Consider the following 13,521-nt stretch of genomic DNA (forward strand, 5'->3'; position numbering starts at 1 on the left):
GCCGTATTAACTCTCTTGTTGTTTTAGGCCGCTTATGGACGAAGAGAATTTCTTCAAGCATGTATGTTTTTTTAAATATGGTAAATCGATAGATTGAATGCTTATATCGTAGAAATAAACCAAAATAGATAGTTGCGGAGACATGATAAGCGGTAGCTGATGAAAGACTAGGCCATGGATGAGATACTGCTGATCTTGCCATAATGTTTGACTGATCTCTTCAGTGATGCGTTTTGGCGGTGCCGTAGCCATACATATATAACCCAACACTCTCTACACTGGTAATTTGCAACCATCGGTAACTGCTTTTCACGGTACCTGGGCCGTTCGTACCACGCCTGACCGTTCACTTCTTTCCCCCCTGCCTATGCGGAGTCAAGCGAACAAAATACTGATAGACATAAATGGGGGACATGCTGCACACAAAAAGTACAGTGGTCCTGGAAACGCGGTCTACATGGGGAGGAGCGGAAGAAAAAAACAGGGCAAGGAAGTCTGACTCGCCTTACTGCATGGTTACTTTGACAATCTCCTTACATCGAATGAAATTTCCATTTTGTACCCTCTATCCATTCTCTTTTGTGTACTTCCATTTTGTTGTGTAGCTTTTTGTTTTGTCATTTTATTTCTTCTCCGCCTAAGGTTGGTGTTATTTTCTACATCATTAATGTTATTTTCCCACCTCTCCTTTTGTTATTGACACAACCACAGTGTACTTTTTTAACACATTGACGACATTGTTAATCATTGAAATTGGCGCAGCTTTGTCAACCAGTCAGCAAGAGTGGATTATTTAATAATTTCAGCTCAATCATTTTGAACTTTTTACAAATTACTCCTTGGCTTTTGATGTGTATGTCTCATTTGATTTGTGTTTTGACTGTAAACCGTTTTTATACAAACACTCAAAAGTACACTGTACACCTCGTTTTTTCCATCTTATAAGTTAAAGACCTGCTTGAACGAAAATGTCAAGTTGTGAACTTTGCTGAATTTCAGGAAATCGAGTTATATGTCTGTATAAATATTTTTTAATTGTGTCAAAAAGAAAACGATCATTTTGAATACTCTTATCCAGCGCTTTTCTGAGAGATTTGAGGAAAGCTCTGTTACCTGGTTACGTAATCACTATCAAAACGTCATAGTTGGGAGCTCCAACTTGTGGAGCCGCTTTGATGCAGCGATTGTTAATTTAAACTATAATTAACATTGAGAATCTGCTACATCAGTGGTTTTCAAATGAGCAAAATGTGTCCGCATGATTGGGGCTCTGCACCTCAACATGATGGGCTCCCCTCCACCTCTCCGTATTGAATAGTCACACCCCTGTTTCCATAAACCTCCTCTGGAGAGGATTCTCTCCTTCAGCTTCACCCCCCCCCCCTTTCCTTCTCCACTTTACTATCCCTGTTTGCCCAGTCATTGGCCGGTTGCACACAGTGACAGCTGATGACCCTTAGCAGGGTGTTAGAGCAAATACGAGCGACTTGTTTCTGGAACCGCCGTGCAGCGCCCACACCTGCGCCTCCTCACACATGTGGGGAGACCGGGGTATCGTCATACGTAACTGATTAGCATTGTCTAGGGACATTACTAATTGGGATGTTAATTCTAGCATGGCAGGCAAAAATCATGCAATACTTACATATTTGTTTTAGGCCCTGCTCTCTCCAAGGCTTGTACGGGACAAACTTCTTTACTTCATCTGATAGAATAATTAATTTTGTTGTCAAGGTTTGGCATCTAAAGGCAATGGACACCTTTGGTAATTGTCAAAGACCAAGCCTTCTCACTTGGTGTGTCTAAACATAAGTAAAAAAATAGCAAACCTGTGAGAATAGTTGAAGAAAAAACACCCTTGTCGAACAAATTGTGTGCTTTTTAAATGCTTGAAAATTGATATCTCAGCTGAGGTCTGGAACTCAATCAAATATTTTAATTAGATTTTGCTCTCTCAAAAACTATGCTACTTCAGAGGGAGCCGTTTCTCACAATGTTTTATACTATCACTAGCTCTCCATTGCTTGTTACCAAGTAAGTTTTTATGCTAACAATTATTTTAAACAATTACCAATAGTGTCCAGTGCCTTTAAAGGAACACGTTGCCTTCGATCGGTCGAGTTGGTCTTTGAAAAGCGTATGTAACCGTTTGTTATAAAATGCATATGGTTAGAAAGATGGTTTAAAAGTAGAATATAATGATCCACACAAGTATCACTCGAAATTGCGTGGTTTTCCTCTTACCTCGTCGACAAACACCGTCGGCCGTTTATGGGAGTCAAATTTTTGACCCCCATTAATGGCCGACCGTGTTTGTTTCGCAAAGTAAAAGAAAAAACACGCAATTTCGAGGCAAATGTGTGTGGATCATTGTATTCTAATTTTTAAACATCTTTCTAACCATATATGCATTTTATAACAAACGGTTACAAACGCTTTTGAAAGACCAACTCGACCGATCCAAGGCAACGTGTTCCTTTAAGGCTCCCATCATTAGACTGGCCAAATAAAAAATGGCTCTTAATACAATTCCCCAGAAGGGGTATTTGTATGAGTATGAGAATAATTGAGGGCTATCATAATCATGCACAACAATATACCCTTTCTTTTTACTAATCCGTTGCTTTTTTCATGACCTTTCCTTGTGAATTTACATCAACTTCAGTTGAGACCCCATGCTGTTATCGTTGCCAATAAATATGTGTCGTTACCGGAGAGCATTAGTCATCGCATAAATTAATTGTGCCATTAGCCCTGCTGGATGCAGTGGTTGTGTTTGCCGATATGACAGGCCCAATTTGATATGTGTACTTTCTTATCACGTTGACATTGAGAGACTAATTTCACATGATTTTAGAGACTACAAGAGACTAATTTTGCATCATCTTGCGTGAGGAGGAGCGCCATTGTCATGTAGAGTTATTGATGTTCTTTTCTTTTCCCTCCCTCCCCCTTTTTTTTGTTTGATTGAAAGAAAAAAAACAAGAAATGAATGTAAAATTGTCCAGTAAATGTCTGTTCGTTTGTCTGTTTTTGGATCTTGAGTTTAATCTGTCGTCCCGGTCAATGCGAATTTTTTTTTTTTAATTGTATTGCGAAGGCAATTTTACTTAGAGTCTTTTATTTGGAAATAAATGTTTAGTTGAATTGAATTTAATTGAAAATAGATGTGATTTTACTGGTTAACCAGCAAACATTGCAGTTATGACTTTATAAAAAATGAAGTAGACCGGGGGCCCAATTTCATAAAGCGGTTAGGCAGAACAAATTGCTTAACAGATTTCTGCTTAGCAAAAATGTGCAGAACACCCGTCAACAAGGGTTCATGTTACAATGCATTTTAGCTGCTTATTTTAATCTAGTAAGTGTAGTATTCTTAAACATATCTGAATACTTGACTAAGTTCATTGCTGCAACAGCAATGTAATGCATAATTATTAGCAAAGCCCCTTTAATCTGCAGGGGAAAAGAGACAAGTCTTTTTTTAAAATTGCTTGTACTTCCGTGTGTATCACGTCAATTATGATAATGACAAGATTCCTTCCCACAAATTTTCCTGCTTGAATACAACAGCCATCATTTTTTTAGTTTCTTATTATCGAACTGCGGAACTCCATTTGGTCTCATTTTGAATTGCTTCAGGGCCATTACTCACTTTATACAGTTATAACAAATGACCATTATCCGATGATCGCAATTTAGCAATTTAGCAGTGGTTGCATTCAACCACTTGCTCTGATCCCTCAGTGTACTTTCTAGTCAGCTTGACGATATATGTAGTGGGTACAATTGATCAAACCGTGGTGTTCCCCCTAAGTTGGGAGTATAATGGGGGTATTAAATGATTATGTCATGCCATATCTGGGTTAACTATCTTTTTTTATGTATTTGGGGTTTACTTCAGGCCTCTGTGCTTCATCTTTGAAAGGGCAAGGGCACCAAGGAACTTTCTCCTTGGTAAAAGGCACTCTATGAGGAAATTATAAATTTCTACTAGCTGACTAGAGCATTTGAAGGGCACCAAGGCAATAACCAGGCGGCATGGTGGCGATCGCATTTGTTGCCTCCTTGAAGTGTCAGGCCTGGTGCATGTACTTCCCTTGATATTTAACCTCACATCCACATGTAAAAATGGGCTAAACAAAGAACAAGTTCGAGTGTGCAGCACAGTTAACTAAAGGTTGACTATTTTGACTCGTAACCAGGCTGTTCCACCATTGGTAGGTTGACTGCTGTGTTCTACCATTTGGGACCAGCCTCATGACCATGGTTTCTTCCACCAGCTAGCACACATGAACTGAGCGAGTTCAAACAGCATCAGTATTTGCACCTCGTGTCTCCTGAAGACGAGCAGAGTATACTGTTTGAAACATCAAGACCACACCGGCTCTTTCCACAGCCAACACTCCAACAAAAGAGACTTTATACACATGGTTGTACCAGCAAGTTTACTTTTTGTGTATAGTTTCTTCCTATCTCATGTCTTGTTTTTTTCTTGACTACAGCAGCAGCAACAGCAGCAGTATGCATATCAGAGCTTTGCCTACCCGCAGCAGGCCGCCCAGCAGACACAGCAGGCTGGACAGCCCTTTGTGCAGTATTTCAACCAGCAGTTTCCAACCAGCCAACAGCAGCAGTATCTGCAGATGACGCCCTCAACTCAAGCAACCTATTACTACAATTACCCGCAGTAAGTTATCAAGTTGCCTATTATTATCGTCACTGTTTTCACGAAGGGTAAATTTAGCCAAAGCAGTCAAACTTTCAGGTTTGGAGAAAACTGCATTTGAAGTAATACTGTTTTTGGAATCATTGTTTCGGAAACTGTTTGCAAATAAAACGTTGACATTTTTCCAAGCATGAAAGCGGAGATCCTAAACCATGCAAATGGTGGTGTGGGATGGAGATATACTATAGTTCAAACAAAGGAGCTCTCCTTTTTCTTTGTGATTTAAAACAATTGCTGTGTTAATTTTTTTGTACATGTTAAAGGAACACGCTGCCTTGGATTGGTCGAGTTGGTCTTTGAAAAGCATGTGTTATAAAATGCACATGGGTAGAAAGATGTTGTAAAAGTAGAATACAATGATCCACACAAACATGCCTCGAAATTGCACTGTTTTCCTTTTACCTCGTCGACTAACACGGTCGGCCATCTATGAGAGTCAAACTTTTGACTCCCATAAATGGCCGACCGTGTTATTCGCGACGTAAAATGAAAACCACGCAATTTCGTGGCAAATTTGTGTGGATCATTGTATTCTACTTTTACAACATCTTTCCAACCATATGCATTTTATAGAAAACGGTTACAAAACACTTTTTATAGACCAACTCGTCCGGTCCAAGGCAACGTGTTCCTTTAAGTCTTATCAAATTGTAGGAATCGTTTTCTTTTTAGAGAATAATAATAACTGTATTTAGAAACCACCAAATTGCCTAAGGATACAAGTCGCTGAAAAAAAAACTGAAAAAAGGACAGTTACAAGGATGCTGTCGAGGGAGCAGGGTTTTACCTCAGTTGGGAGTAAACAAAAACTATTCTAACATATGTCTAACTTTTTCTTTTGTAGGGCTGCAGGTGTGGTTATGCCAGGGCAATATGTGCAAGGTCAATTCCCCCAGGGCCAAGGGGTCCAACAGAGTCAGTACGCCCAGCCGACACAGCCAATATCTGCCCTCGGACAGGGCATGGCTCCTAGTAGGGGTCTAATGACGCCCAACTCAACCCAAGGGAACTATATGCACTCTGGCTTCCCAACCCAATAGAGGGAAAGCATCATGGTGAGGGGCAGGCTTCCCCTCATCCTTCACCAACCCCCCCCTCAAGGATCAGGAACTTTTGATATTGGACATCGGTAGGTCTCTGAGCTCCGTTTGTAGTCGGAGAACCTACAAAAGTGGAATCGTCACATGGACTTCACAAGTAGTTTTTTTTCTCTTTTTTTTTCTGGTTATTTTTTTTTCTGTTCGCATGTGTGGGAAGTGTCAATGGTGTTGAGAATTTCGTTTGTGCCAATGGTACTTGTGCAAAATGAAACTGGACAATAACTGTTTTGTACTCAAAAAAAGGGCGGGTTGACGTCCATGTGATATGATTCACGCGATCCGAAATCATGTGATGTGTCGGATAGTGAAGGAAAAAACTCCTTGTTTGGCTCAGCCTCTCTAACGCCGCGTCTTGATTGGTCAAAGATCATCCAGCCCGAAGTTCCTGCCTCCCCGATTGGCTGTTACTAGGATACCAAGCTGGTGATTCTCAACCAATAGTAGTCCAAGAGTAACTCCGCATTGGCTGAAAGCAACGCTGCACAGTGTGCACGGCGGCAGTGCACGCTTCCATCAAGAAGGTTTGGAGCGATCAGGAGAGGAAATATTGTATAAAAATAAATGACTTTATTATTAGAGTATTAAGAAGAATAAAAAAATAACTAAATAAATAAGAAAAAAACAAAAACACAAAAAAAAGGATAGCGTCAATGTGGGTGGTGGGTGTATAAGTAGAATGGGTGACAAAAATGCTGTCTCTGCATTTTTATATATATATGTGTGTACAAACATGTTTTCGATACTATGGGATTATATTACCAAATGGGGTCGATATATCAAGTTATATTGTAAAGGGTTGGGCATGGTTTATGGTCACCCTTGGACACTGTACTTCTGTCATGTTTCATGAACATTCCTAGAATGCAGCTGATATCGGCAGGCATCCTTGCCAGAAAAAATTTTTACTGAATTTGGGGATGTGTTTTTTTTTCTTTGTTTTCTGTTGGTAGTACTACATGTTGTTGTTGAGGCCATCACACTGCAATATTTGATTATGTTATGACCAAGTCGGAGAATAGTGGGTTTCGTGGTACTAGGAGCTCCTCAAGTGGTGTGTAGAAATGTGCATATAACCCTCTCTCTTTTGTTCTCATCGTGGTCCTGAACTATAAGGTTTCATCAGATACCCTGACTGTAAGGCAGAATGGCTTCTGACCAATCAAGTCATTATACCACACAATACTCAAAATCTAACGCACTCATTAGCTTATTGCTAATGAGCTTACAGAACCCTTGATATTTGAGGGTACTTCCGAAAAAAAAAAAAAAAAAAAAAATGAAACAAAATGGAATCAAAAAGGTACAGGAAACTCAAACTGTACTTGGGCAAAAATTTGTTCTGCCCACTTACGTTACGCACATATGAGTTTTAAATTGTCAAACAATGTATCTTGATTAAAACAGCCCGATGTGCACACAAAACAAGTGCTGAGGAATGTCGCTCAAGATTGCATGAGAGATTTTTTTATTTGCAAGATACAGATTTTACAGTTTTGCACTGATGTGACGACAGTACCCTCTTTCAATTGTACATGTAATGTATCTTGATTACAAGAGCCCCATGTGCACGCAAAACAATCACTGAGGAATGTCGCTTTCGCATAGAACATTTTTATGAAATATACAAATATGACAGTTTTGCACTGGTGTGACTGCAGTACCCTACCTAATAAGATTCTTCAATTTATCTCTCCATGTGAGTTAAATATTAGATTTCGTCCAGATTTGTCCATATGGAGATATTAGACTTGCAGTGAAAAACAAGCCAGTGCTATTTATGTGGTGACCCTTTTTCGTATGCTTTACCTCTGGGGGACATGACCCAAAACAGCCAAGATGTGAAGATATCTAAAGGCCCTCTCGCTCCATCTTTGTCATCACACCCATAGGGTAGGGATTGCTAAATAAATTACAATGCAACCAAGTTGAGACCTCCTTAAGTGTTTTTAAACCAAACCTTAGCTCTGGCTGAGAGTGGCTTAGGCTATGGGCTCCTATTGGCTGATACGTCTCACTTTCTGCATCTGCAATTTTAGAAGCCTCAAGGTTATGACCCAACGAAAAAAAGAAGAGAGTTATAACGCAGTATTTCACCTACCACTAAGGTTGCTCCTATATTAACTAAGCTGAACATAGTGAAGTACAGTGGCCTCGAGTGACAAATGTTTCTGTTAATTAAGTGCGCTGTCCGAACCCCAGTTGTGTCTGTTCAATCATAATACTTATATCCATAGGCATTGTAACAAGAAAAAAGTATTGTATTGGCCTCATTGATATGTGCATCATTTATTGTGGCACAATTACAGAAAAAAAAGTATATTATAAATCGCCTACCTACTCAGACATGAAGTGAACCGGAGAACCCAGTGATTAAAGCAATTTAGAACCAGGGGCCATTTTTTATTTGCGCTACATCTGCTGCGCTCTGTAGCCGAGGGGGAGATGAATGTACCATGAGTTTATAACATCACCAATTACATGTGACACTAGAATCATATTTTACCCATGTTGGTTGGGTGTGTTTTCTGTGTGTGTTGGCACATCTCAAGTATCTCAACTGTTGCATGTAGGATTGTTTTGGCTACTCTTTTGAAATGAAACGGTGATCTGGTGAAGAAATTAAATTCCTAGTCGTGCATTTTGAAACTACCCATCTCCTGGAGATATTAAATATGATACTTTATCAGGCGTATTGCTTACATTATGTGTTGGTAAACTGTTGAAGAGAACAGAATTTCAGAGGTATTATATACAGATGATGATAATGCACAGCGGGCATCTGCCTACATATTTTGTTGTTTGAAGCATTCACTGTACATTGGTTGTTGTTTTGATTCAATTTCTCCGGTGATCTACAGTTTTGTATCATAATAAAAATCCACTAGTAGTGCATACATTATGTATATCCTCCGGTGGATGCTAAGTTCTGTATAATCTACTAAAGAGGGGGAAAACTCATTTTAAAGAATGCTATAATTTTGTAGAGTAAACGAACAAGACTTCAGGAAGATTTTTTGGAATGTCCTTTTTTTTTTTTTTTGTACGATGAGACAGCTTATAGGGTCTCTCAGGAGAAATATGTATGCATCAATTCAGTGCCTTGTTTTCATTTTCTTCGCCATCTTGGTGACTTTCTTAGTTCATAAAGATGCAGACATCACTGCTCTAAAATTGACATATCTCGTGTTTACAATGTACCTCACAAAGAATGCTGCGAGTTAACTACACAAGCATGTCATAGGGTTTTTGTTTATGGGGGCGGCCATCTTTACTTTATTCACCCTGCTGGGCGGCCATCTTGGGTTTTTTAATCCTCACGGGGGCGGCCATCTTGACTGTTTTCCTTATTTTAAACCTGTGTAGACCAAACCGAGGCTTGGCCAAAAAAGAGCCTGGTGCTGTGTGTCCGTTGAGAGATAACCTTGCTTGCGGGGAGGGGAACATGACCAAGACATCGTGGTGGAAGTCTTAGATAGTAGCTCCAGTTTTGGACAGAAAACAAATGTTGTTAGAGTATAAACAATGAAAGTATCTATTGGAAAGAGGTTTGTAGTTGAACTGTGAAAATATCTTCAATGAGTTGTTTAATTATTGCGGATAGGTTTTGGAAGATATTTGTACCTGAGTATATTTCAGACCTCCTTGGTATTGTATTAGAGATACGGCTTAACATAAATTCCTGAAGTGTAAAAGGTAAACGCTTAGGTTTGATAATGACGTTGATTGCAATGTAGCCCATCAGTATTAAAGAAGTACCGCCATTATAAATTTAGAGTTGGGGTTACCCGTTTTCCCCAGCCCGCTCCTTGAAGAAGACCACTTAAATTCAAACCATGTTCTTGTTACAATGCCCATTGTAGATACCCTTAGGTTGACGCCCCCCATGTTGCCATGATTGTACTATCCAGTAGAATGTAGAAATTACTTTTAGAAAGAAAAAAGTTCTAGCTTATTATGTTCATTGAACCACTGTAAAATAAGATCAAACTAAAACGTATGGTTTTGGGAAATAACGTTAACTATTGTTTAGACAAATTGCATTGTAAATAATGTGCAGTAAACAAAACAAAAAAACTATTCCAGCTGTGATCGTTTTTAATTCCATCATATAAAACACTTTCATAAGTAAAGTGAATGTTATTATTTTATTTCTTTATTTGTCAGTATGATTCCCGGTCCTCAGTTTGTACACCGCTGGAGATTTGACAGAGTGAGAGACATTGTTTTGTCTGTAGTTTTTAGGCCACAATATTTGTCCTGTTATTGGTAAAAACTTGAAAAGTAGATAACAATTCTCAGGAATCCCTGTGTTAAAAACATCAGGGGTGGATTTCACAATCTCGAGTTAGGACAAGTTTCTCATCCTAACTTAGGACTAGCGTTAAATTTGTAATATCTCATAAGACTAGTCCTAAAGTTAGGACTAGTTCTAAGTTCCTTGTGAAATCGACCACAGGACACTTGCAAACAATTGTTGAGCCAAATGTAGCACTGATTTCATTGCTACTTTTCTTCAAAATTCAAAATTAAGCAAAAGAAATCAAGAGACTTAACGCTGCAGTAGGGCACCCTCACGCTGATACTAAATGCTGATTGACCCATACTGGGCCAAATTTGATAAAGCTGTTAAGAAGAAAATACTCCTTGACAAATTTCTTTGTTAAGCAAAAATTAAGCGGGGTACCAGTCGCAGCAATCTTACTTAAAAGTTTGGCTGGTAATCTGTTTCATGGTTTAGCACTATTTTCCTGTGCTTAGCCAGTTTTTCTGCGTTTTCCATCCTTTTACCTCTCAGATGACGACAATGTGATGTCAGTGCATAAGGGTTCATTGCAAGCATTCTGTTGATGTTTTTCAGTAACGATCGTCATCGATGATTGAAGGATTCACTTTGAGGTAAAGGTCCTTTTCTAATCAACGGCTTTGGAGTTGGCTCAGGCTTTCTAGGCCTTCAGTTGTTTTGACTGCGTTCAGGGATTCAGTGCTATGCGTTCAGAACAGAGAACGGAGCCTGAATCCAAAGCCAAAGCGGTAGATTCGAAAAAGGCTGTAGTCCTCGTTGAATTGTTATCACGTTATTGTCAGTGGGACCATACCCCCCCCTTCCTTGTTCCCTTCATTGTAATGCAGAGGGCTAGAAAAAAAAACTGTCAGTCCATGTAATGTGGGTCATCAATGTCCAGCTCCGCTTTAGGAGGGTAGTTTTTTTTTACTTAAAAAGCTGTGTACAAAACAAGAAAAAGCTGTGTACAAAAAAACAAGAAAAAAGGCTGTGTTTTACAGTGATGTATCTGGGTGCAGTTTAGCATCATCTTGTATCATTTCTACTGGTGCTTTTGGCATACTTCGGTAGCGTTTATTTCGTACAACTGCACCTCTTTATAAACACTGTAAGCTCTATTCACTCTGGAACAACTGATAATTCTGTGAGATAGTGACTAATGTATCATGTATAAATATAATAATTAGTTTGTCTCAAATTTGTGTGCTGTTTAAGTTCAATATTTGTTGCCTTAAGTTTGGGGGTGTAAGAAGTTAATAGATGTCTAGTCGTGCACAAAAATTGTACACACTGACTAGCGGGTCATTATTCAAATACATTGACCAAAAAAAATGTAGTTGTGGTATGTGTCGGGTCAGATGTCTTGGTATTATTGTGGTTTATAAGGATATTATATACGTACCCTTTGTAAAAAATAAAACAAAACAAAAAAAATATGAAGAACATTACCCAGATATTTAATTGTGGGTGATTTTCCTTTTTTGTTTGGGTGGGGGGAAGGGGGGGGAAGACAGTTTATCGGCCAGCTTTTCCACTCTGAAGTGAATTATTGGTCTTTATTTCCTATATGCATCGATAGATTTCAATTTTCTACACAAGTTTTATACAGTTGAGAGTAGATTTGTTCAGTGAACCAGAGTAGGCTTGTTAATGAATAGGGATGTACTATTTTTCTCCAGTGGTTTGTCGGGGGTGCATTACGTTGGTGTGGTGTGGGTGTGTGTGCATTGAGGCAAAAGAGTGAGCGTTAAATTATGGGTAGTAGAAAAAACACCTTTTGAATTCACTGAAATAAAAATGAGACGTTCTATTTATTGTGGAAGAGCTGGCCGGTATATTTTAAGGGGTGTGGGTGGGTGGGTTGGGTAGGGGGGGGGGATTCACATTAATAGAAAGGATTACAGTAAGCATTGATTGTGATTTATGCTAAGCCTGACTATGACATGGGTTATGTATCCCTTCATACATTGCAATGTAACCACCCTCCTTAAAAAAAGTGGTTTTTAGTTAATGTTAGCTCAATCGATGAATATTATAATAAAACGAAATAATAATGTAAATGTACTCGATGTCTGTCGTCACAGAAATGTGTTTGAGCCTAGTGTTTCAATCGGGTGATCCACTATGGGGGGAAAACTTGTAAAGGAGGGTGTATACATAATGTGAAATATTTTAAGGGTGGGTGTGTTTTGGAATGGGTAGGATGGCGAGAAATTAGCGTTAAAGGATTTTAAGAAGAAATAAGTAGCCAGTAGATTTGTAGAAATTAAAGAAGTCGTAAATGTTCAGAGAGGAGTTCTCAAAAGTAATTATTGGTTTTAAAGAAAAGAAGGGAGTAATATGGCCATAAACACAACAGAATCAATGTTGATTAATATTTATCTGGAGGCTGGGTAAACCAACAGAGGGCGCTCTGTTCCTTCAGAAGTCATTGTGACTGAGGACCATCTGTAGAAATTGAACCAATAATAGTGATGCCTCTGTTATGTGAATTTATCCATTTTGGTGCGAACAAAAAAGAGTGTCGTATGAATTTATCAATACAAAGTTCTTGGAACCAAGACTGTTGGGGTGGGGGGGGGGTGTAGTATGAAAATGAAATACTATCTATTGGTGTTTGCAGATTGTGTGAAAACCATGAAGAAAGTAAATATACTTCAACAGAAGCTGTTGTCATCGAAAGAATTTCCTTATGAGGGATTATTGATGTTATTATTGGTAATAAAGGGTCCAGTTGAGAACAGCATTAAGGTGTGGCTCATGAGCTCCGGGGGCGGGGTGTGCCTCCGTCAAAATGATTTGGGACCAGCACTTTCTCAATCATGTTCAAGATATTACCTGAGCCCAGTTTCATAAATGGTAGCTAAGCATAAACAAATAAATGCTTACCAGAATAATATTACCAACTAACATGTCATACTTTACACTTTGTCACTGGTATCTTGCTAATGTCTCTCAGCAGATAATTGTGGAGTGATTGGTCCCAGGTCAGGAAATTTTGGGTACCCTGGGCACGATTTCACAAAGCAATAAAATTCATCGTAAGACAAATTGTCAGTATCACCATAGTGATCTGTATTGTGACATCACACTTAACTAAGCATTAACTACCATTGATTTGCAGTTATGATTGATTTACAGTTAAGATCAATCTTAGCTATGTGTGAAACTGACCCCTGAACCTGTGAAATTGGATTCTGCAATAGCTGTCAACCTCATGGGGGAATAGTGTACTCTTGAGGAAACCTTATTGAGCAGAGCCGCCAACTCTTCTTGATTCTACAGAAATTTCCCTGAAAATACACCCAATCTTTCCAAGTTCTGATGAACATTATTTGTCAACCTCCCTGATTATGAACCCCCCCCCCCATTATGTTGAATACAATTCTTCTCTTTGATTGTTAGACAAA

The 13,521-nt window shown here is 39.0% G+C and overlaps 1 protein-coding gene across 4 annotated transcripts in view; it reads left to right on the forward strand.

The window, feature by feature from the left end:
- LOC139940567 (nucleolysin TIAR-like) overlaps positions 1-12,175 on the forward strand; it is a 151,699-nt gene extending 139,524 nt beyond the window's left edge. For 3 of the 4 annotated variants that reach the window (XM_071936873.1, XM_071936875.1, XM_071936876.1), the window contains 2 exons: positions 4,506-4,690; positions 5,574-12,175. In XM_071936873.1, the coding sequence (XP_071792974.1) occupies positions 4,506-4,690; positions 5,574-5,769 (381 nt within the window). In that variant the 3' untranslated portion in view covers positions 5,770-12,175. The remainder of the gene's footprint in view (positions 1-4,505; positions 4,691-5,573) is intronic. The other variant, XM_071936874.1, reaches the window with a different exon arrangement.
- The last annotated feature ends 1,346 nt before the right edge of the window (positions 12,176-13,521 follow it).

This window comes from Asterias amurensis, chromosome 8, assembly GCF_032118995.1.
Source record: "Asterias amurensis chromosome 8, ASM3211899v1".
Taxonomy (NCBI): domain Eukaryota; kingdom Metazoa; phylum Echinodermata; class Asteroidea; order Forcipulatida; family Asteriidae; genus Asterias; species Asterias amurensis.